The following is a 22343-nucleotide window of genomic DNA, read 5'->3' as shown; positions in this document are numbered from 1 at the left end:
TTCATAGCCAGTCAAGCAGCTAAAAAGTCAGCAGTCCTTTTGCTTCTGTAGTTTAATTAAAATCCCTGATCTTCCAAATACAACATCTAGCGATCACATCAGGTTTTCCTCATAAGCTGGAGAAGCATGTTTATTTAGGAGAGGGTATCCTGGGGTGAAGAATGCAGTACCCACTGAATGGGTAACAGAAACTTTCATCAATGGACCAAGCTTTTAGCGCATCAATATATTTGTAGCCCAGAAAAGAGGAAGAGCACTGGGAATTGCTCCTTGTGTTACTGTCTGACAGTGGCAGATCATTTTGATGACATGATTAAATGCATTGAGGTGCATGAAAGCCAGGGAAAGGGGAGGGGCACGAAAAGGGATTAGAGGATAAGGTGCACTGCTACTTTAAAATTATGCATGCCTGGCCCCACGCTGGGCCCTCCCACCGCTTGAGGCACCTGCTGGAGGCTTGAGGAGCTCAGTTCCAGGCGGGCCAGCCAGCAGACTGCACTCAGAGTTTCAGGTAACCAAGCGTTCGCTGTGCAGCATCCCTGACTTGGGCACCCAAGTCTTCCTTGGGGCCGTCCTGCTGCTGCGGCCTATTTGCTGAGACTTTCCGGAGGTTACCGCAGCGTTGCCAGGCAACCAGGGACAGCGGTCCTGTGAAGAGCCATTTGTCACACTGAGGGGCCTGGTTGAAATGCAATAAAGAAATGGTAACTCAGCTTATTTATCAATACAATTACTTACACAGTATTAGGGGTCCATATGTAACCTACAAATAGTCATATGAGGAAACACACAAACGTTTGCTAAATACGAAGGCGTAGGACGGACAGATGGTGTTGGGTTTCTAATCAGCTTTACCGTGAGCTTAAAGTTGCTGCACATGCTGCAATGAGGCGGGGGAAAGGCCCGAAGTGCTTTGCCAGCTTTATTCGGGACACCTGCAAGTTAGCTCTGCGTTAACAACATTCCGTGCGTGTGTAAAGGAAGTCTATATAGTTCTTTCCCTTGTGAAGGAGAGTGGCTAGTGCTAATTCCCTGGGGTGGAGTAGCCATCTGAAATTACCGTGTGGGGAAATATATGAATAAAAGTATCTGCGCATGTGTGTACGTCAAACTGGGTGTCCTGTGGACTTTCCAAGTGCTTGATGTGCCCGATGAAGATAGTTACCAAAAGAGGGGGTGTTTTACTCTAGAGAGTGTACTTCAAAATGTTTTTAAGAAGTTTAGTAATGTTTCTTGGGGACTCGGCATCCCCATGCTTGGAATGCACCGAAAGTTTTAAAGATGTAAGAGCTCTTCCTTGACTCTCTGCTTTTGATTCCCAGACACCAGCTGCTACTCGTGTCTTCGCCGTCACTAAGGAGGCCTCCGGTGTTATCCCGGCGTGAAACGTCATCTGCAGTTTCCCGAAAATGGATTTATGGCAACGTTACTTAAAGCACCCCGTGTTAAAGAGTCGCTGGCCAGCGCCGTCGGCCTTATTATTTATTTAGGAACGCTTGATCGGAAGGAGAATGCTTTTGTGTAAACATGAATTGCCTGGCTCTTTCCTTGGGCTTCGGCTTCTTGTTTCCCACCCCGAAGACATGGCTCTTTACCTATCTTGCTTCCCTGTCGTGGGCTGACTCGCAGGGCCTTTTCCCAAGGCTGGAGAACGTGGCAGCTTTCAAGAAGGTTTCGGTGGTGCCAACGCAAGCGACGTGTGGACTCCCGGCCCGAAGCACCTTCTGTCAGAGCTCGGCCGCAGCGGAAGGCCTTCGGGTCTGTCCCCAGCGGTTCTGCATTCAGGATTGTCCTTACCGATCGTCACCCCCCACCTACGCTGCCCTCTTCTCGGCAGGCCTCGGCGGCTGCATCACCGTAGACCGGCGTGATCTAAGTCCCGGGGCCCACAGCCATTCTGCAAGTCTCATTTTTGGAAATCACCAAAGTTGCTTTGTCTCTCCTGCTGCTCCCAGGCTGGCGGCGTCGTTTACTCTAGCTGTGTGGTTGAAACCCGAGCAAGAAGGTGTAATGTAAGTAGTAGAGGGAGTGTAAGCTTTCCTAGGGTCCTGCAAAATCAGTAAGAGTCAAGGGCACTGCAACTTGAATTGCAACCTAGAAATGAAGGCCCTTTGGACGCCACTGAAGACCTACTCCTATTTTAGGCTCTCCTGGTCAACTTTATATTCCAAATATTTTTTCCTAAATTCAAAGTATTTTTCTCCTTTCCATGGATGAAGTAAACCCTCAAAGAAGAGTGTGTTAAAATAATTTCATGGCAGGCAGACATGTTTACACCTGGCTCCTTTTTTTTTTTTTTTTTTCTCTCCAGGCAGTTTAGTCGTAGATTTTGGTCGTAGTTTTCAGAGGCTCAACCAGGCCCAGTCTGAGTTTTAAGTCGTGGGGACTAGTAATGCAAATAATGGATATTTTCAAAGTTTTGGTCCAGGTTTGTATAAACAACTTGCCCTTACTAGAGTATACAATTTTCATTAGGCATGCAGTTCTCTGAGGGCTTAGGACGGTGTTGTCTGCATCCTTATTTTCCCAGGAAGAGATGTTTGTTTAACTCATCTTGGAAGATGCCCAATAATGAGTTGAATAAATGAATGACACTCTATCTCTGAAAAGAGGTCGCTTTTGGCCCTTTGTTTCCTGGCATTTTCCTCTGTTAGGAAATATAGAGAGAAGCGTAAAAGTTTCTCAAAAGCATTCATGCCATTGATCCCAGTAGAAATGCCTTCAGTGAGTTCGGAGGGGGGCTTCCTTAACATTTTTTGGTTATTTTCTATAATCACCTGATTTTCATTCTGTAATAATTTCTGAAGCTGATATCTAATGTTTCCCCTGAGTGTTTAGAAACAATCTGGAAACTGGAATGAGTAGGACCGTTTTGAGGCATATTTTGCTTATCCTTCGTCTTCTTGTAGGGCTTTTGCCTCTTCTCCTTGTGAAGTTTGCTTTGTATGAGGATGTTGGCCAAATAGCTAAAAACTCATGAAACAAACCAGAAAAGTCTTATAATTTCACAAGCAAATATGTCTTAAATATCTTTGGTGTTTAGTTTTAATGTGCCAAGTGAAAGTTGGCGTATTTTCATTTTGTTTTATTTGGAGTGAAAATCATCACAAACCATTACCCCTATTTCTGTATGTGCCCTAAAAGAACACCCTGTTTTCTTACTGTTTGAAATGTCAGTAAATCCAGCCTACTTAGTTTATGTAACTAACGTGCAAAGAGTTTTAAAAAATTGTCTCTTGATAAATATGGCTAGGATAAAATATTTTTTCCAAGCTTTTTAGAAGGGATATGTCACTACCAAATTCATCTTCCATTGGTATCATTTTGTATAAATAAGACAGAGGAGTATTTATAGAGGCAGTAGCACATGGTATATGGTTTTGAGAGTTCCATGCATCAAGGTCATTTCCATTCTCAAAACTGAAATACCTGTGGGAATTGGGGGAATTTCAGGGTGTTTGTACTAGATAAGTAAAACAAACAAAACATGGATTATCCAATTATTGTTTATTCAGGAGCAAAATAAATCCAGTTCCTAAATATTTTGCTACCTGCCTTCCTCTCACATTCATTATCTACCCAAGCTAGTGTGTTTACAAGCAAACAAAATAGCAAGGAAGATAATCAATAACATATTAAGAAATGCATTTTCAGTAAGCCTGGGGAAATAAGCCTGCATGTGGCAAGTACATCCTTGAGTAATGGTCAAATTCTAACTTGTAGATTTAACTCAAGAGAAATGAACAGAGGCAAACTCTTAGATTGTTTAAGACCTAGAGACAGGGAATAGAGAGAAACTCTTTCATTCCAGTGACTTAGAAATATTCACCTACCAAAGGGTTAAAAAACGAAAAGTCACAATAGAATTTCCATAGGGTTAAAAACAATCACAATAGAATTTCCATAAGATCGTATTTCCACTTTATATAAAATCTGCATGTCAACTAAACATATTTGCCTAATATAAAACATATATTTGGTCTCATAACTTTATCACTAAATATGTACAAATAGAGTAAAAAAGTGACCGTGAAATAGTGACTGTTAAGTGTTCTCCAGTCATATTACTACCTCTCAATTCTCAGAAAGAATAAATGCAAATGAGAAGGACTGATTTGTGAAAAAATGTGCCCTTTCAGGAAAGTTTTAAAAACACCTTTAGCAGTAATTCTTTGTTTGCCCAGTCTTACCTTTGCCTCTTCAATTCTTCCTATTCAGATCACTGACTCATTTTTTTGAGGCTCTACTATAAACCAGGCTATGGTGCTATTGTCAGGAAGCTCATGACCGAATGGGAAGACGGATGGATGGGTGTTGTTACCAAGGCAGCACGCTAAGTGAGCTCAAGGGAAGGCCCCTTACGAACCTTGAGCAGGGAGGATTCTAGGATCAGGCGTTATCCTGGAGATGCTGAGTAGGAGGCAACCAGGTGAGGAAAGGAACCCAGACTCTTCTAGGACTTGATGAAATTCTCCTCCCTGGGATGGACCGCCTTCCTGAGTTCTTGTCTGTGAGATGCAGGCTGAAGAGCATCTTTCATAGCTAGTTATTTGGAGGGGATGTTGATGGCTACTGTCCATGGTAGTCCTCTTTAAATAGAAGATTTTGGGAAGTAATCTGCTCAGAGGGCTCTTCTCTCATCTGCTGAAAAGTTGAGTTGCTAGGTTGACATATAATAAGAAAGGGGCTTAAGTTCATATCCGTCTGTGCTCATTGGGTACAGAGTGGCTAGGCACATGCAATGATATAATTAGTATAAAATAAAATATATTAAACATAAATCAATAGAGAAATTAGAAAACATAAAAAATAAAAATGTCTATTTAAAGGGATGGGAAAAGAGTGCCATTGTGATCAGGATAGAAGTGATTAAAAAAAAATAATTTGATAACTGGCCCTACACAGACCTAAAATTTTTCTGAAAATTCTTCTATTTTTATCAGAATGTTTCACTGTACTCTTAAAAGATTGGATGACCTTTCATCCAGGATCATTACCGTGATCTCAGCGCCTCAGTTGGGCCGTGTGGTCATGGCAAGCTACAGACACTGGCTCTGGCTTCTGGCTAGTTGATGATGAGCGAAGTAAAGACTATAGCTGTCCATTCTCCATTTCATCATGAGAATTAAATAGAGCGATTCTGACTTCAGGGTTAGCAGTTTAGAGCCTTCTATGGGCACTAACCTCTCTTTACATTAAAAAAAAAAAAAAAAAAGAAAAGAAAAGAAAAAAAGATTTATGATGGTGACTCAGTACCCAAGCTGGATGTGGTGTATTGTGCTGCTTCCTATAAAAGACATAGCAGAGGGGCTTCCCTGGTGGCGCAGTGGTTGAGAATCCACCTGCCGATGCAGGGGACATGGGTTCGTGCCCCGGTCTGGGAAGATCCCACATGCCGCAGAGCAGCTGGGCCCGTGAGCCATGGCCACTGAGCCTGTGCGTCTGGAGCCTGTGCTCTGCAACGGGAGAGGCCACACAGTGAGAGGCCCGCGTACCGCAAAAACAAAAAAAAAAAAAAAAAAAAAAAGACATAGCAGAGGAACTAGTGAGCCAATGGTCTAAGTGTTGGTTTCACAGGGTGATTCGACCACTTTAGCTCCCATCATGAATCTCCAATAGAGGGAGTGGAGGTTCTGGGGGAATGTATTGTAAATAAGAATTCTATTGTTTATGGAAATAAAAGGGCTTCTTAATTGAAAGAAAGCTTGCCCTGCATCTGATAACATTCAGGTAACTTATTCATTGTGACGCTTTGAGTGGAGTTTGGGGTCAGTTACACCACCATCACTGGATGATGCCTTAGCCTCGCTTTTGGTTGGAGGCTGACCTTTTCTCTTTTCTGGTTGCTTCCCAAGGTGTGTTGTAGAGAAGACAGCGGATGGGCGGATTGTGTTCAAACTTACAATATCTGAGAAAGAGACCATGTTTTACTACCGCACAGTAAATGGTTTGCAGCCTCCAATAAGAGTGATGACGCTGGGGCGAATTGTTGTGAAGCAATGGATTCATCTCAGTGTGCAGGTGAGTAAAATAAAACATGTTTAACACTTGGTTAAACGCAGGGATCCGTCTTCCCTTCTTTCCTTTGAATGGCATCTCCCCATCAGATGTGAAGCGCTCCCTTTTAGATTTCAACCATGTGTAAATGACAACGAAAGAAAAACAATATTTAAATGACCTAATGATGTATCTCGGTACACCAGAATTTCCCCCTCAAAGTTACCGTGAAAACGCCCACAGAAGGTTAGGACAATCCCGTTTGGGGTGATATCCTCAGGAAATGTTTGTTTTATGCGCTTCGTGTATTTTATTTTGTTCAGAAATGTGGAAGGGCTCTTTTGTGGTCTAGTTGTAATTTTACTGGTCTTGGCAGTGTTAAGACCCCTGCCTGGTGTTTACAGCGGTTTTTGGTGGATAGCATCTGATGATATGAATACAGTTTGGCTGTTGTGTTAAAATGCTGACCTTAGAACTAATGAACTTCACACATCAGACACTCAAAAGGTGTTATATTATTGCTTGAGTTGTCACCCACAGTTTGTATTCACCTTAGAAGCTGCTAAAGACGGATAACTGCGAGATGGTTGGTATTTTATAGTTGTCAGGAGTGGAGACAGTTTACTTGGTTTCTTTAGGGCTCTGGAATGGTCCAGTGCGGCTTAAGTCACCCTTGCCTTGTATACCAGAGGTACTGGGTACGGTAGTTCCCAGTATATGCTCTCGTAGGTGTGCTCAAATGTGGCCCATGCAAACCCCATTTGCCCTAGAGGACATTTGTACCCTCATGCACTTTATGAAAATAATCTTTGATTTCTCACTTTTTTTCCCCCTCACCCTGAAGCAGGTAGACTTCCTTATGCTACTCACCAGGGTTCTTGACCTCCTTAAATTAATCAATAGAAATTGATCAGAGGCCAGAAAAAAATGCAGGCAAGGCTTTACCGGGGCCCCTGCTGCAGCAGCGGGGGGCAAAAGCAAGTAACAGATTCCCTTGCCTGCTCCCGGAAGCGGGGTCCAGCTGATTCCTTATAGGGGGTGAGGGTAGGGGTGTGTCCGGGGATTGGACCAGAGTGGTGGCTTAGGCGGTCTGCCCACCCCCTTGGTGGTGCTGTGTGCAGGGGGCATGTGCGCTGCCCTGCGTTTGCTCTGGCTCTTCAGAAGCGGCGGTTGGTTGTGGTTTTCTTTTTTGTCTTTTTGTATCTTGTCCATGATTTGCCCCAACTGGACATGTATGCAGTTAGTTTTAGTCCCTTATAGTTTCTTTCTTTATATTTTGTTGCTCCAGGGAACATTTGTCCGGGTGTAAGCACTGCAGCAAAGGGTCCCAGGTTCCAGCCTATGTCACTTAGAAGGTCTTGAAAATTGTTATTTGGATTTTAAAGTCTCTTTTAACATAGCTACTGTTACTGAGGATGTAAATACACTTGAAACATCCCTTTGTTTGGCCTGGTAGTAAGTATGAAATTCTGCCATGTATGTGCACTGCGATGCATTAAAAGCCTTAGGAAGAACATTTAAAGTAGAAATGCAGAGAATTAGCGATGATTGATTTCCATAGGATGGTATTGACACAGTGATATTCAGTCATCATGTTCGACTTATCTACTCTGCTTTTCATGAGGATAGGAGTTTAGAAAATTTGGTTGTCAGGACGCACAGGTTTCCATGCCACCAGGGTTGAAAGGACCTACAAGAAGATAGGTCACGTCTGATATCTACAGCATACGATGGATTCACTGTGTCACGCTTGCCTCTCATTTGTTCAGGAGTTAGCAGACAGGGGACTAATTTGTTCTATATCTTGTCCATTCCACCCACTGACCAGACCAACAGAATTGTGTTAGAACGTTTCCATATAAAAAATGGACATAGAAACAACTGCAGAGGGGCTTCCCTGGCGGTCCAACGGTTAAGACTCTGTGCTTCCACTGCAGGGGACGCAGGTTTGATCCCTTGTTGGGGAACTAAGATCCCGCGTGCCGCCGTGTGGCCAAAAAAAGGAAAAAAAAAGAAACCACCGAAGACTGAAGAAATGGAATTTTCAAACGATGTTGAATAGCTATATTTGTCACATATTTTTATATCAACAATGATGAAAAAAAAGCTTTTTACGTGCCTTTATTTTGCCTTATCCATGAAAATGTGCCATGTTTTGGCAGGCAGTAGTACATTAAAAGCTTTACAAAGAAAGTTTAAAATTCCAAATGTGAAGAGGTAACCATGACTGAATTACTCCCCTGGGAGTCAGATGCTCTTAGAGTGCCTATTGGAATCAGCATTATCATTTCAGTACATGTCAAATATGAGTCACTTACTAGTTTAGGCAAAATTTCTTTATAAATCTTTAAATCTTCCCCTTCTTTCAAGAAAAGGTTAAAGTACTTATGATTTAATGAGACTGCTTTATTTCATAACTGACTATCAAGAGAAAATTTGTCCTATCCAATCTGTGTTCTTTTATTTATTTTCTTTTACGTAAGTTCCCCCCCCCCATTCTACATTTTAGGTTAAAACTACAGAATGAAACAGTCATAAATCATTAGAAAAGCCATGCAGATCGCTTATTTATTCATCTGGCATTTATTGATAGATTTGGGGGCACCCAGCATTGTGAAGACCTGGATTCATTCAAATAAAAATTAAAGAGCAATTATTTAAATTGGAGTTCTGCATAGGGTTCCTTTAAACTGGAAACAAGTCTGACTACATTTAAGATATTACAATATTTATAATAACTCCTATTAGAGATGTTTAATAAAGAATGTGCTCATTCCTTGGCAGTTAATACAAAAAGCAGTGGGAAGAATAAGAGATGAGGAGTAGAGAAATCTGACTCAGGTAATGCTGCTCAGTACTCTTGACAAATACACTTGACTCCGTTTTCTCACTTATGTAGTAAGAGGATAGGACTAGATGAACAAAACAAGACTTCCTGGAATTCTACGTTAAAAAGTAAGTGACTTTTAAAGTATGGAAAGCTGTTAAGTTGTGTAGGGTTGTCTAGACAGAGATGGTAAGTGACAGAGCTTCTTCTCAACTGACGATTGGGTTTGTGCTTTTTTTCTGCTTCCCCCTGCTCTCTGGTACTTATTACACAGAAACATTTTTTTTTGGTAGATTTCATAGCCAAGATATGGACAAATGCAGCTTGTAACTCTTTCACTATTTAACTGCAAAGAACATATTTTAATATGAATTGTAACTTATTCTCTGTTGCCTTATCATATAGTGAATCCAAATTCTGTTTGATTTTGGGATTAGGGACTTCATAATTCTGGGCTTAGGCTAGAACACATACTTGATAATCTGGCTTAGTCAAGTTTAAAATTGCAAGTCTGTAGTTAATGTGTATGCATATATTTTTACTCATCCTCCAATACGGCCACAATCAACGAATTTACATGGTATGTGCGTGTGTGTATATAAACATAAAACATCTTTACTCATGGAGGTGACTCAGAATTTAACTTAGAAAGACACAGTGACATAAAATTAATTAACCGATCTGACCTTACACCTTACCTCAGACAGGTTCACTCAGTATCAGCTTTCCATCAGTAAAATCAGAATTCTAACTTACCAAATCCAGAAAAAGAAATGAGTTTTAAATAATTAAATCCCTGGGCAAAAAAAAGATGCTAGGAAGAGCCAGACATACCAAATGTTGGAGGTCTACTTTCCTAAACAGAAAGTGCCTGATGTTACGGTAATGGATCTAACAGCTTTAACTCAAGAACTAGCATTTTGAAGCTTCAACCTGTTGGAAAATGATTAGTTTTTAAATTAATATTCATTCAGGGACTTGAATCTGACATGATTGCCAATTTAAATTTCACTTTGGAGTTTAATATATTGGCTATTTCAAATTATATCAAGCTGAAATTCGTTATGTCATATATTTGGTACTAAAACTGGAAAAAAATCAATTCAGACTTTTTATTATCGAATGGGGAACACTGATAATATTAGCAGAGTTTTTTTAAAGCTTAGTTTTCATATTGAATCAGCACATGTTATAGTTATTTTAAGAGACCTCTTCGGATTTTCTTTTTTTTAAAAAGAAGTGTTGAAATATGCAAAAGGATTTTACTTCAGCAGTTTGTTAGGGCTTGTGGGTAGTACAACTTGGAAGTATATTGACATTTAGTTGCACATCATTTAAAAGTAAAACCTCAGAGTTTTATGAAACTCTGAAAACTGTTTTCCCTTAAGTAGTTCTACACATTTTATAGGACAAATAGCATCAAAGAATCATTAGTATAGTAACCCATTAGTAATTATGCTAAAATGCAAACAATTATGTACTATAATTAGAAGCTGATGAAATACTGCAAGTATGGACGCAAGAAGTAGTCTAGCAGTGGGATTTTTCACATCGTCTATGCTATTTTGAGGGCTCCTTGATACACTGACAAGTCAAGAGCCACAGATGATCCAAGCTACAGTAAAGTGAAAAAGAGCAGTTCTAATCTGATACAGTGAAGGAAAAAAAATGCATGGGTACGTAAAGTTTTAGGGATCAACAGACGAAGAATAGGAGTTTTATAATCATAGTTTGTTCATGAAAAATGTTCTTTTTTTTTTTTTTTTTTTTTTTGCGGTACGCGGCCCTCTCACTGTTGTGGCCTCTCCCGTTGCGCGGAGCACAGGCTCCGGACGCGCAGGCGCAGCGGCCATGGCTCACGGGCCCAGCCGCCCCGCGGCATGTGGGATCCTCCCGGACCGGGACACGAACCCGTGTCCCCTGCCTCGGCAGGCGGACTCTCAACCACTGCGCCACCGGGGAAGCCCGAAAAATGTTCTTTGATTTATGTATTCAATCTGAAAAAGGGAAACTATTGATGGTTCTGGAGAAAAAGAAAATGCAATTTAACCAACATTTGTTAGAATAGATAAACCAACTCTCTCAATTAATCTCCGGAGTGTATGCCCACGTGCACACTTTATAAAGGTATTGCCATATCTCTGTTGATTGAAGGAACATAAAATGTCCTCGCAGCCTTATGGAAGCTTCCTCATTCATTTCAGGAAGCTCTGTGTACTGGGATTCTCCTGGGAGCACCACCTCGACTCCCACCACGAGAGAATCTCAGTCCATATCGTTCCTTTAATAATTTTCATTACTTTAAACTGTAACTATTTACATGTATATGAAAGCCTTCTGTTTGTAGCTAGCTAACTGAATATCACCCAAGTTAGGGGAATAGTTTGTTATTCAAAATGAAGTAAAGATCAATAGAATTTAACAAAGCTTTTCAGAATAATCAGCTGAAAATGATGATAATAATAACAGCTGTGATTATTGAGCACTGACTAGGTGTACTGGATTAAAAAAGGAGCCTTAGAGAGGTTAAATTATCTGCCGGAATTTGCAGTCTCAATTTTCTCTGACCTTTACCTAAAAAAATAATAAATTGCTGTGAACCTAGGTCACTGTGAAGACAGAAGAAGTAGTTAATTATCAAAGTTCTCTGAACTCCCCCGACAAAAAACCAAGAACTGAAACAAGACATATTTGTAAAATAAATAAAATATAAATGAATTTTCATACATTTGTACATATTTGTAATGCTTCACATATTTACATGATTTGTACAAATAATTCAAATCAATATAGTTTACAGTTATATCTCTCAGTGATACAGGTGCCTTAAATGCATAACAGAATATAATTTTATATACAGTGCTGCTCAATATCTTTTTGGTTTATGACAGTCAGGAAAGACTACAGTGGATTGAAGAAAGAATAATCCACTTAACCCACCCTGATCACCTGATGCATGGCATACAGAACCAAGCCTCTTGTAAGGATACCTTAAAAACAGGGGGGAATTCTTCCCACTTGATTATGGAGAAAAGTAAAACCCTCCAAGTAAAAATTATTCTCTGTACATTTTTGCATGAGACTTTAAACTATAATATGTAGCAGACTTTAAACTATCATAATATTTAGCCAAAAGGCAATGTTTAATTCTTGATATTTTACTTAAAATTTGTACAACCCTAGGAAGATCATGTAGCTCCTTGAAATGATAGATACCTGTGACAATTGGGAACAAAGATAAACCCAGCCTATTTAGCTTCTACTATACATGACATGTAAAGAAAATAATGTCTCATAAAGTACTTTATAGTCTGCTGTAATGGAGCTTACAGTCTATTAGAAGGAAAAGACAGACAATCACACCAAGGAAAACCAAATTATAAGTGTGATATGTTCTGTGGGATCATCTGAAGGACAATTTGATCAAATCTCTGAAGTCAAGGAAGGCTTACTTTGAAGAAATTGTACTAGATATGTGTGTTAGTTTGCTAGGCCTGCCCTAAAAAATCACCAACGGAGTAGCTTAAAATAACAAAAATGTATTCTCTCCCAGTTCTGGAGGCCAGAAGTCTGAAATTAAGGTATCTGCCAGACCGTGCTCTTTCTAACACTCATAGAGGAGTAGCCTCACTTGGTGCTCCTAGCTTCTGGTGTTTGCCAGAAATCCTGAGTTTTCAGATGCATCAGCCTCTTCTCTGCCTCCGATATCACATGGCCATCTCCTCCCCTGTGTGTGTGTGTGTCAACGTCTCCTCTTTCTGTAAGGACACCAGTTATACTGGGTTAGGGTCCAACTACTCAGTATGACTTCACCTTAACTTGATTATATCCATGAAGACTCTGTTTCCAAATGAGGTCCTAGTCACAGACATGGGGGGTTAGGATTTCAATCTGTCTTTTGTGGGGGGACGGAATTTAACTGATAGCAATATGTATTCAAAAGAACATATAGGATTGAACTAGGTGACCAGAGTAGAGAAGAACGTTTCATCCGTGCATAGCAAATAGTGCAAATGCCCTTTTGTAAAAGGGACTTTGTTGCGTATGAGATACTGAAAGGCCAGTGGAGGTGGAGTGCAGCAGCCAAAGTGGAGAAGCATGTGAAATGTAGCCAGAGCCATTGGAAGATGCTGTGTTTTAAAGATCATTGTTGGCCGCGCTAGGGTGTTTTCAAGAGAACTCTACTGAGATGCTTTATGCAGGGAACAGGGGATGAGGGAAGATGTGGTGGGGGAAGTAAGGAAAATGTACGGCCTGAGCAGATTATCTTTTCAGAAGGACCATGTTGGTTGCACTGAAGGAGAACAGTTTGCATGAGGACAAGAAAAAAGTGTTGTTAGGTTACTCTTAGAGCCCAAGTGAGATACCTTGAACCATGATGGCAGTAGCAGATACACAAAAAAGTGGTCAGCTTTGAAAGCTATTTAGGAATTAAAATCAAAGGGCTTGGGCTTCCCTGGTGGCGCAGTGGTTGAGAGTCCGCCTGCCGATGCAGGGGACGCGGGTTCGTGCCCCGGTCCGGGAAGATCCCACGTGCCGCGGAGCGGCTGGGCCCGTGAGCCGTGGCCGCTGAGCCTGCGCGTCCGGAGCCTGCGCTCCGCAGCGGGAGAGGCCACAATGGTGAGAGGCCCGCATATCACCAAAAAAAAAAAAAAAAAAAAATCAAAGGGCTTGTTGATGGCAGGAAAGTAGAGGTTAAGGTAAAGGGAGATGATAAATCCCAGATTTCTGGCTTGGATGATTGTATGACTAATGGTTTCATTTGCCCAAGGAGAAACACTGGAAGAGAATCAGATTTTTGATATTTAGTACTTACAAGCCAGACTGCAGCTCAGAGCAATAATTCTCAACTCTAGAAGAGATCATTAGCATCATTGAGAAACTTTCAAAAATATTCAGATGCCCACACTCCATTGTGTCTTCATTGGTCTGGGGTGGGGCCCAAGTATTATTTCTCGTTCTCCTTCCTTCCTCGATGGATTACAAAGTGTATAACAAAATAAAATAATCAGAATTTAAGACAGGGAATGACTCGTTCCAATTCAGGTATGTCAGGAAAGATGCATAAAGAAGGTAGGATCTGAGTTAACTACTGAAGGAAAAATAGGCTTTTAAGGTGGAGAAGAGGAGGAAGGAAGAAATTCTACATACCAGGAATAGGTGAGCAATGCCTGAAGATGAAAATAGCGGAAGATGTTAGTAAGCCTCAGGGGGTCTGGTTTCTTAGAAAGAAATATATCATGTGTTAAATGCAAAAGGCTGGAAAAAGTGACTTAGAGTTTTACATAGAGCTATGAAGTCTTTTGTTTTGGTTTCTCTGTCTGACAGACAACCCAGGTTTTTTCACCTGCTCCTAATCCAATCTATTTCATAACTATTATTCTCCATTAGTATATACACTATATATATATATACACACACACACACGCACACGCCAAAAGAAAAGGTTTGTCTCTCCGATGTATGCAAAAAGATGAACACACCTCTCATTGTAGTGTTTTTTTTTCTTTTTGCGATACGCGGGCCTCTCACTGTTGCGGCCTCTCGCGTTGCGGAGCATGAGTTCTGGACGCGCAGGCGCAGTGGGCATGGCTCACGGGCCCAGCCGCTCCGCCGCACGTGGGATCTTCCCGGACCGGGCCACGAACCCACGTCCCCCGCATCTGCAGGCGGGCTCTCAACCGCTGTGCCGCCAGGGAAGCCCCTCATTGTAGTGTTTACCCTTTTCAAGTCTGAATGTTATCAATCTAAAATTTCATAGCAAAAATTTATGTTCAGTAAGACCTTTCCTCTGGAAAAACCTCTAATCAAAATCTAAAGCAAGCTGTGGATAAATTAAGATTTAAACTTAGAAACTGATATTTGAAGAATTTAGCAATTTTTTTCTGCTAGAAGATGGTTGATTCTCAGCCAATAGCTAGAAAATGTACAATATATACAAAAGGAAAATATATACAAATATTATAGTGCACAGTTATTCCATGCACTACTAAAATTGAACATTGCGATAAAGAGAAAAGTATTTTCCAATGTCTCCTTATTTGTTTCAGCAATCTCTGGTCTTGCAAATGCCACTATGGTAATTCTCTCAAATTTGTAATGGTTAAAATTTGATGGTAGTGCTTTTTAAAACCTATATTATCTAATGAAATGGTCATTTATATTATATCACTTTCATCTAAAAGCCAAATATAATAAGACAGATAATTTTTGCTTCTTTTGAGGGTAGGCATTTTTGTGCGCACGGGGCTAACTGAAGCCTTCAGTTATACATGAGCAATTCCCACTAAAGTCAAAAAGAAGAGTGCGCATATAACCTAGGGCAGAATTTGGCCTATGGTATGTATCGCTTGGTAATGGAAGAGAGAATATGACTTTATTTAAACATGGCCTTGAATAGTTTTATTTTCACATATGTTTTCCCTTGGTATTTCTCTCTCTCAAATGCGACGTTCAAAAATATTCCAAGCAGCTGTATTGTTCTGGATGCATAATAAGAGCATATGTTCAAGATACCAGTTTAGATATCTCTAAGCCAAAGAAAGAACAGTTAAAATAAAACAAATTATAAAAACTTTCCCAAGAATGGAAAGACTTTCATAGATTTGCTAATCTTCCGATTATTTAATTACAGCAGAGAAAAACTGATATTTATATATATAATATATATAATTATGTGTGTATGTATGTCAGTATATATTTTTTGTAAGTATTCATATCAGGAAAAGCAGTTTCATTCTGCTTTCTAAAGATGACATGAGATAATCCCTGAAAAACATTGTATATTCTAGAAGTAGAAAACTAGTTGGATTCTTTTGTTTATGATTTGTGTTCATGGTTTTCAGTCTAGGAAGAAAAGAAAGAAAGGAAAAAGGAAAGGGCAGGGAAAGGACAGAAGGCATTCCAGATGAGGGGTCGGGGAGGGGAGGAGAGCCAGAGACCAGGGGCTGGAAGAGGAGACTCGGCTTGGGGTGGGGTGGACCAAGAAAGTTTAGCTTATGGATGTACAGTATGTAATTTTAAGTTTGTTATTTTCTGGGATGCAAATCCCTTGTGCTGTTGAAGTTACTTGGACAAAATCGATTACAGGTAGCTATTTTGAGGGGTTTGGTACCTTAGGGAATTTATATAAAAGAGTTGGGTTCAGTGTTTGGGTTGAATGAGAGGTAGCAGTAAACTGGAAATAAGATGAATTCTGTGGGAATACACATTGGGACAAATGGTGACCATTATTATTTAATCCCTTAAAATACCTGCAGCAGTCTCAGGCAGAACATCTCAAAGTTTGTGGGAAGAGGCTTTTATTAATATTAAAGAGAAGTGAGACCCAAGAAATTTTGAAAACTGGGGAGCACTGAACTTGGAGAGGTCCAGTGTAGAGAGTGCTTCTTCGTTTATTTTTAATTAACTTTTTTTGAGATAATTGTCGACTTGCAAACATTTGTGAGAAATAATACTGAGAGATCCCAAGTATCCCTTACCCAAGGGTAACATCTTGCAAAACCATAGTATAATATCACAACCAGGATACTGACAGTGGTACAATCCACCCACTTTATGTAGACTTTCCATTTTTCTTGACTTGTTTGTGTGTGTAGTTCTATGCAATTTTATCACATATGTAGATTTGTGGCTCCATCATAGTCAAGGTAAAGAACAGTTCTATTACCATAAGGCTACCCCAAATTTCCCTTTTATAAACACACCCAACTTGTTCCTTACTTCACCACAGATTTCATTTTTTTAAATATATTTCAGGGCCTGTGCTTTTCCATATAAGTTTTAGAATAAATTTACCTGTGTCTACCAAGTGTCTTGTTGGGATTTTGTTAGGAATTTCATTGCATCTGTAGATCAACTTGGGGAGAATTGGTATCTTTTAACTATGCTGAACCTTCCAATACATGAACAATTTAGATCTTTGATTTCTTGTATTGGTATTTTGTAATTTTCAGCATACAGATCCTGTGCATGTTTTGCTAAGTTTATTCATAAGTGTTTAATTTTCTTTGGAGTGATTGAAATTGGTTATAGGTTTTAAATTTTAGTTCCCACATATTTTTTGTTATAATACAGAAAATGTCACTGATTTGGGGGGGCTTGATTATATATATATTTATATATATATATAAAATTTTTTTTTTTTTTTGGTTTTACACAGGCCTCTCACTGTTGTGGCCTCTCCCGTTGCGGAGCACAGGCTCCAGACACGCAGGCTCAGCGGCCATGGCTCACGGGCCTAGCCGCTCTGTGGCATATGGGATCTTCCTGGACTGGGGCACGAACCCGTGTCCCCTGCATTGGCAGGCGGACTCTCAACCACTGTGCCACCAGGGAAGCCCTGATTCTATATTTTAAAACCTTGCTGAACTAACTTATTAGTTCTGAAAGTTCTTTTGTAATTTGTTGGGATTTTCTACATAGACAATCATGTTGCCTGCAATTAGGAGCCGTTTCTTTCCAGTCTGTGTGATTTTTATTTTTTTATTTCTTTGTTGCGATAGCTAGAACTTCTAACACTATGTTGGATAAGAGTGGTTATAAACAAACATCTTTGCTTTGTTTCTGATCTTAGGGAGAAAACATTCAGTTTTTCACAAATACGTATAACGTTAGCTGTAGATGCTCTTCATCATGTTGAGGAAATTTCCCTTTTTTGCTAATTTACTAAAAATTTTCAGCATAATGAGCGCTGGATTTTGTTAAAGTCCTTTTTTACATCAATTGATGTGATTTTTCTTCTTTAGCCTGTTAATCTGGTTGGTTACACTGATTGATTTTCAAATGTTTAACCAGCTTTACGTACCTGGAATAAATTGGACTTGGTCATGAAGATTCCTTTGATATGCTGCTTGATTTGATTTACTAGTATTCCTCTGAGGAATTTTCCATCTATGTTCATGAGCTGTATTGATCCACAATTTTCCTTTCTCGTACTATCTTTTGGTATTAGGTTAATGCTATCCTCATAGAATGAATTGGGAAGTGTCCCCTCTTATTCTGTTTTCTGAAACAGATTATGTAAAATTAGTGTTAATTCTTCCTTAAATGTTTGGTAGGCATCTCCAGGTTTAGTGAAGCTGTTTGGAGATCTCATATTTGGAGATTTTTAATTAAATTGAATTTCTTTAATTCAGATTGTCTATTTTATCTTGGTTGATTTTAGGTAGTTTGTGGTTTTCAGACAATTAGTCTATTTCTTCTAAGATGTTGAATTTGTGACTGTAATATTATTCATCTTATCTTTTATTACCCCTTATTATCATTTTACTGGCCATAGGATCTAAAGTGATATCACCTGCTTCATTGTTGATATTGTGTCTTTCTTATAATTGTTAGTCTTGCTAAAAGTTTATAATTTAATTGATATTTTTGAAAAACCACATTTTTCCTTGATTTTCCTCTGTTGTTTAGCTATCCTCAGTTTCATTGATTTCTGCTTTTATATTATTATTTCCTTCTGTCTGCTTGATTTGTGCTTATTTTGCTCTTTTTCTGGGGTTTCTTGAGTTAAGAACTTAGATTGATATTTCCAGACCTTTTCTCTTTTTAAAAGCAAGCAGTAGGTTTAGTGCTGTGATTTAGTATGTAATTTCATTTAATGTTTAATTTAGTGTTGTAAATATTCCTCTTTGTACTGCTTTAGCTGTATCACAAATATTTTAGTATGTTGTATTTTCATTTTTATTCGGTTCTATGTATTTTTTTATTTTTGTTGAGACTTCTTAGACTCATGCATTAATTACAAGTAGGTCGTCTAGTTTCCAAGTTTTTGAAGATTTAACAAAATTATATTTCTGATATTGATTTCCAGTTTGAATCCATGGTGGTCAGAAAAAACACTGTTTGGTTTCAGTTCTTTAAAATTTGCTGAGTTTTTATAAAAATGGTCCAACGTTCTTGGTGAACCTTCTGTGAGCACTTGAAATTGATGTGTATTCTGCTGTTGCATAGCATGTTATATATATATATATATATTCTGTATGTATTTATATTCTATGTGTATATCAATTATCTATGTATCTATCTAATTTTAATCCACTCTGCCAATCTCTGTCATTTATTTGGTGTATTTAGACCATTTACATCTAAGCTTCTTAATGATGTGATAGACTTATGTCTGCAATTTTGTCATTAGTTCTCTGTTTCTTCTGATTTGGGTTTTTCTGTTTCACTTTTCTTACCATTCTGTGGGTTACTTGAACACATTTTAGGATTCCATCTTTATTTATAACATTTTTGGTGTATCTTTTTGTATAACGTTCTTAGTGGCTTAGGTATTACAGTATATATAATTAACTTAGTCTGCTGACACTGATGTTTTGTCACTTCAGTTGAAGTGTAGAAACTTTACTTCCATTAGGTCCCTTTACCTACACTGCTTTTTAAGTATAATTGTCTTGAGTGTTTCCTCTCCATACATTGAGCACCACATCAAGTGGTGTTAAAGTTTTTGCTTTGACCAACAAATATTATTTAATAAACTCATGATAAGGATAGTTTATGTATTTACTCCTAATATTACTCATTCTGATGTTCTTATTTTCTTCCTGAAATTCTAAACTTTTTGTTGTCATTTTGTTTCTGTTTAAAGGACTTTCTTTAGTCCCTCTTTAAGAGTGGGCTGGATGAAAACAAATTCTCTTAGTTTTCATTCAACTGAGAATGTGTTGATTTTCCCTTCATTCCTAAAGGATATTTTTGCTGGATGTAAAATTTGTGATTGAGAGTTAATTTCTTTCATTACTTGAAAAACGTTGTGCTGCTCCTTCTGACCTCCATCGTTCAGGTGAGAAACCTGTTGTAATTTGAATGGATATTCCCTTATTAGTTTTGCATCATTTTCCTGTGGCAACTTTCAAGAATTTCTCTTTGCGCTTTGTTTTCAGAAGTTTAATATTGAATTCTTGGCATGAATTTCTTTGGTATTATTCTATTATTGGGAGTTTGCTCAGCCTCATGAATCTGTATGTTTATGTCTTTTGCCATTTTTCAATGTTTTCAGATAATATTTCTTTCAATATATTTTCAATGTCACTCTCCTCTATGATTCTAATTATATAGGTACTATCTCTTTGTTATTGTCCCACAGATCCTTGAGGCTCTCTTCATTTTATTTCTTTTAATATTTTTTCTCTTTTGTTTCAATTTAGGTAAATACCATTGATTTGTCTTCAAGTTCAAAGTTTCTATTCCATTATCTTAACTGTACTCTTGACTCCATATAGCAAGTTTTTAAATTTTCTCACAGTTTTGTTTAAAAAATTTCTTAAATTTCCATTTGGATCTTTTATTATAACTTCTATTACTTTGCTGAGATTTTCTCTTCTTTCTTCATTCACTTTGAAAGAATTCACAATTTCTTGTGGAAGTATTTTTATGCTTTTAAATCCTTATCAGATAATTCTTCTCTCTGATTCATCTCAGTGTTGGTATTCGTAGATTTTCTGTTCTCATTCAAGTCATAGTTTTTCTGGTTATTTGTATGACACGTGACTTTTATTTTATCCTGGACATTTTGGATACTGTATTCTGAGGCTCTGGCTCCATTTTACTTTTCATTTTATCATTAGGCTGTGCCCCTATTGAGATGTGACACAATAGCCAGGTTGAATGTATATGCTCAGTTTCCCAGCTGTCCCTGTCACCACCACCTCACTGATGGCCTTGTTGCAGATGATGGGTTGGAAGGTTAGCATTTTCAATACCTCCTCAGTGAAAGTGGGCCACCTACCCACCCACCTGTCATCTCCAAGTGCTGATGGATTCTTTTTTTAATTTGATTTTTATTTTATATTGGAGTATAGTTGATTTACAATGTGTTAGTTTCAGGTATACAGCAAAGTGATTCAGTTATACATATATCTATTCATTTTCAGATTCTTTTTTTTTTTTTTTTTTTTTTTTTTTTTTTTTTTCATTTTCAGATTCTTTACCCATATAGGTTATTACAGAATATTGAGTAGAGTTCCCCATGCTATACAGTAGGTCCTTGTTGATTATCTATTTCATATATAGTAGTGTGTATATGTGAATTCCAAACTCCTAATTTATCCCTCCCCACCACCTTTCCCCTTTAGTAACCATAGTTTGTTTTTGAAGTCTGTGAGTCTTTTTCTGTCATGTAAATAAGTTTATTTGTATCATTTTGTAGATTCCACATATAAGTGATATCATACGACATTTGTCTTTCTCTATCTGACGTACTTCACTTCGTATGATCTCTAGGTTCATGCATGTTGCTGCAAATGGCATTATTTCATTCTTTTTAATGGCTGAGTGATATTCCATTGTATATATGTACCACATCTTCTTTATCCATTCCTCTGTCGATGGAGATTTAGGTTGCGTCCATGTCTTGGCTATCATAAATAGTGCTGCAATGAACATTTGGGTGTATGTATCTTTTCAAATTATGGTTTTCTCCAGATATCTGCCCGCTGAGCCCCACTGTCACCAGGAGGGGGAAGCATGTTGCTGACTCACACCCCTTTGTGACTGTGGGGTGAGTGGAAACTCAGCTTCTTGCTGGTCCACATTGACACCAAGGAAGGGGCAGTGGAGTGTCAAGTAACCCCTCTCCTGTCACCGTATTCTGCCTCACGGATGCCAGGTGTAAGTGGAGGCTTAGCTTCCCATTGAGTTCACTTCACAAGGAAGTAAAGAGGACAGTGGAATACTGACCAGCGCTACCTCACACCACATCCTTCAGTCTCACTAACACAAGTTGGGAGGGGGGCCCAGCTCAGCTCCCCATTAGGCTCACTTGGTGGGAGTTGGGTGTGAAACAGAATAGAGACTAGTCCTGATACGCAACACTGCATTCAGTCTCATTGCCATGAAGTGGGTGTAGAGGTACAGCTCTCAACTGGGCTCCCCTGACACCAAGGATTGGGGGAGATAAAGTGCTCACCAGACCTGGCTCACACTTCCTTTCCTTGTTCAGTCTTACTGATGCTGGGTGAGTAGGAAGCGTCAGCTCCTGCTAGGCCCTGGCAGGGGGCGGTGGGGGAAGTGGAATGCTGACTCGCCCCACCTCTGCACCTCCTCATTAGGTCTCCCTGTTGTGAGATGGGAGGGTAGAGTTGGAGTCTCAGTCCTTGCTGGGCTGAGGTTACACTCCTCTGGTGAAGAATTGGAGTACAGCCCGCTTCAGTCAGGTGGGGATGGCAGATCGGCTCCCCTCTCACCCTGCCAATACTATTTTGAAAAGGGATCAGAGTGCCACCTCCTTCCGTGGAGCAGGGTATAGAAAAATAAGTTCCTTACTCTTTGCCACCAATACTCCCCCTACCGTTAGATTGGAGAGTTGCCTGCTTTCACCAAGTGGAGAAGGAAACAGCTCCTTGTTGGGTTTTCAGCACCACCTCGCAGGGAACTAGAACACTGCCTGCTTTGCCAGGGGCAATGGAAGACGAGATCTCTGAATGGCCCTGTCATTTCTACCAGATAGGAGATTCAAGGTACTGCAGCTTACTTCTGCTGGGTGGGAGGCTGGGATGAAAGATTAACCTTCTGA

At 39.3% G+C, this 22343-nt stretch overlaps 1 protein-coding gene across 1 annotated transcript in view; it reads left to right on the top strand.

The window, feature by feature from the left end:
- The window catches only part of USH2A (usherin), an 833496-nt gene that overhangs the window by 30227 nt on the left and 780926 nt on the right, over positions 1–22343 (top strand). Inside the window, exons 2-3 of the mRNA XM_059039022.2 lie at positions 1323–2012; positions 5856–6021. Coding sequence (XP_058895005.1) covers positions 1528–2012; positions 5856–6021 — 651 coding nt within the window. The 5' untranslated portion in view covers positions 1323–1527. The remainder of the gene's footprint in view (positions 1–1322; positions 2013–5855; positions 6022–22343) is intronic.

The sequence above is a fragment of the Kogia breviceps genome, chromosome 1 (genome assembly GCF_026419965.1).
Source record: "Kogia breviceps isolate mKogBre1 chromosome 1, mKogBre1 haplotype 1, whole genome shotgun sequence".
Taxonomy (NCBI): Eukaryota; Metazoa; Chordata; class Mammalia; order Artiodactyla; family Physeteridae; genus Kogia; species Kogia breviceps.
Note: the sequence above shows the minus strand (reverse complement) of the source record. Positions and strands in the feature narration are given on the sequence as shown.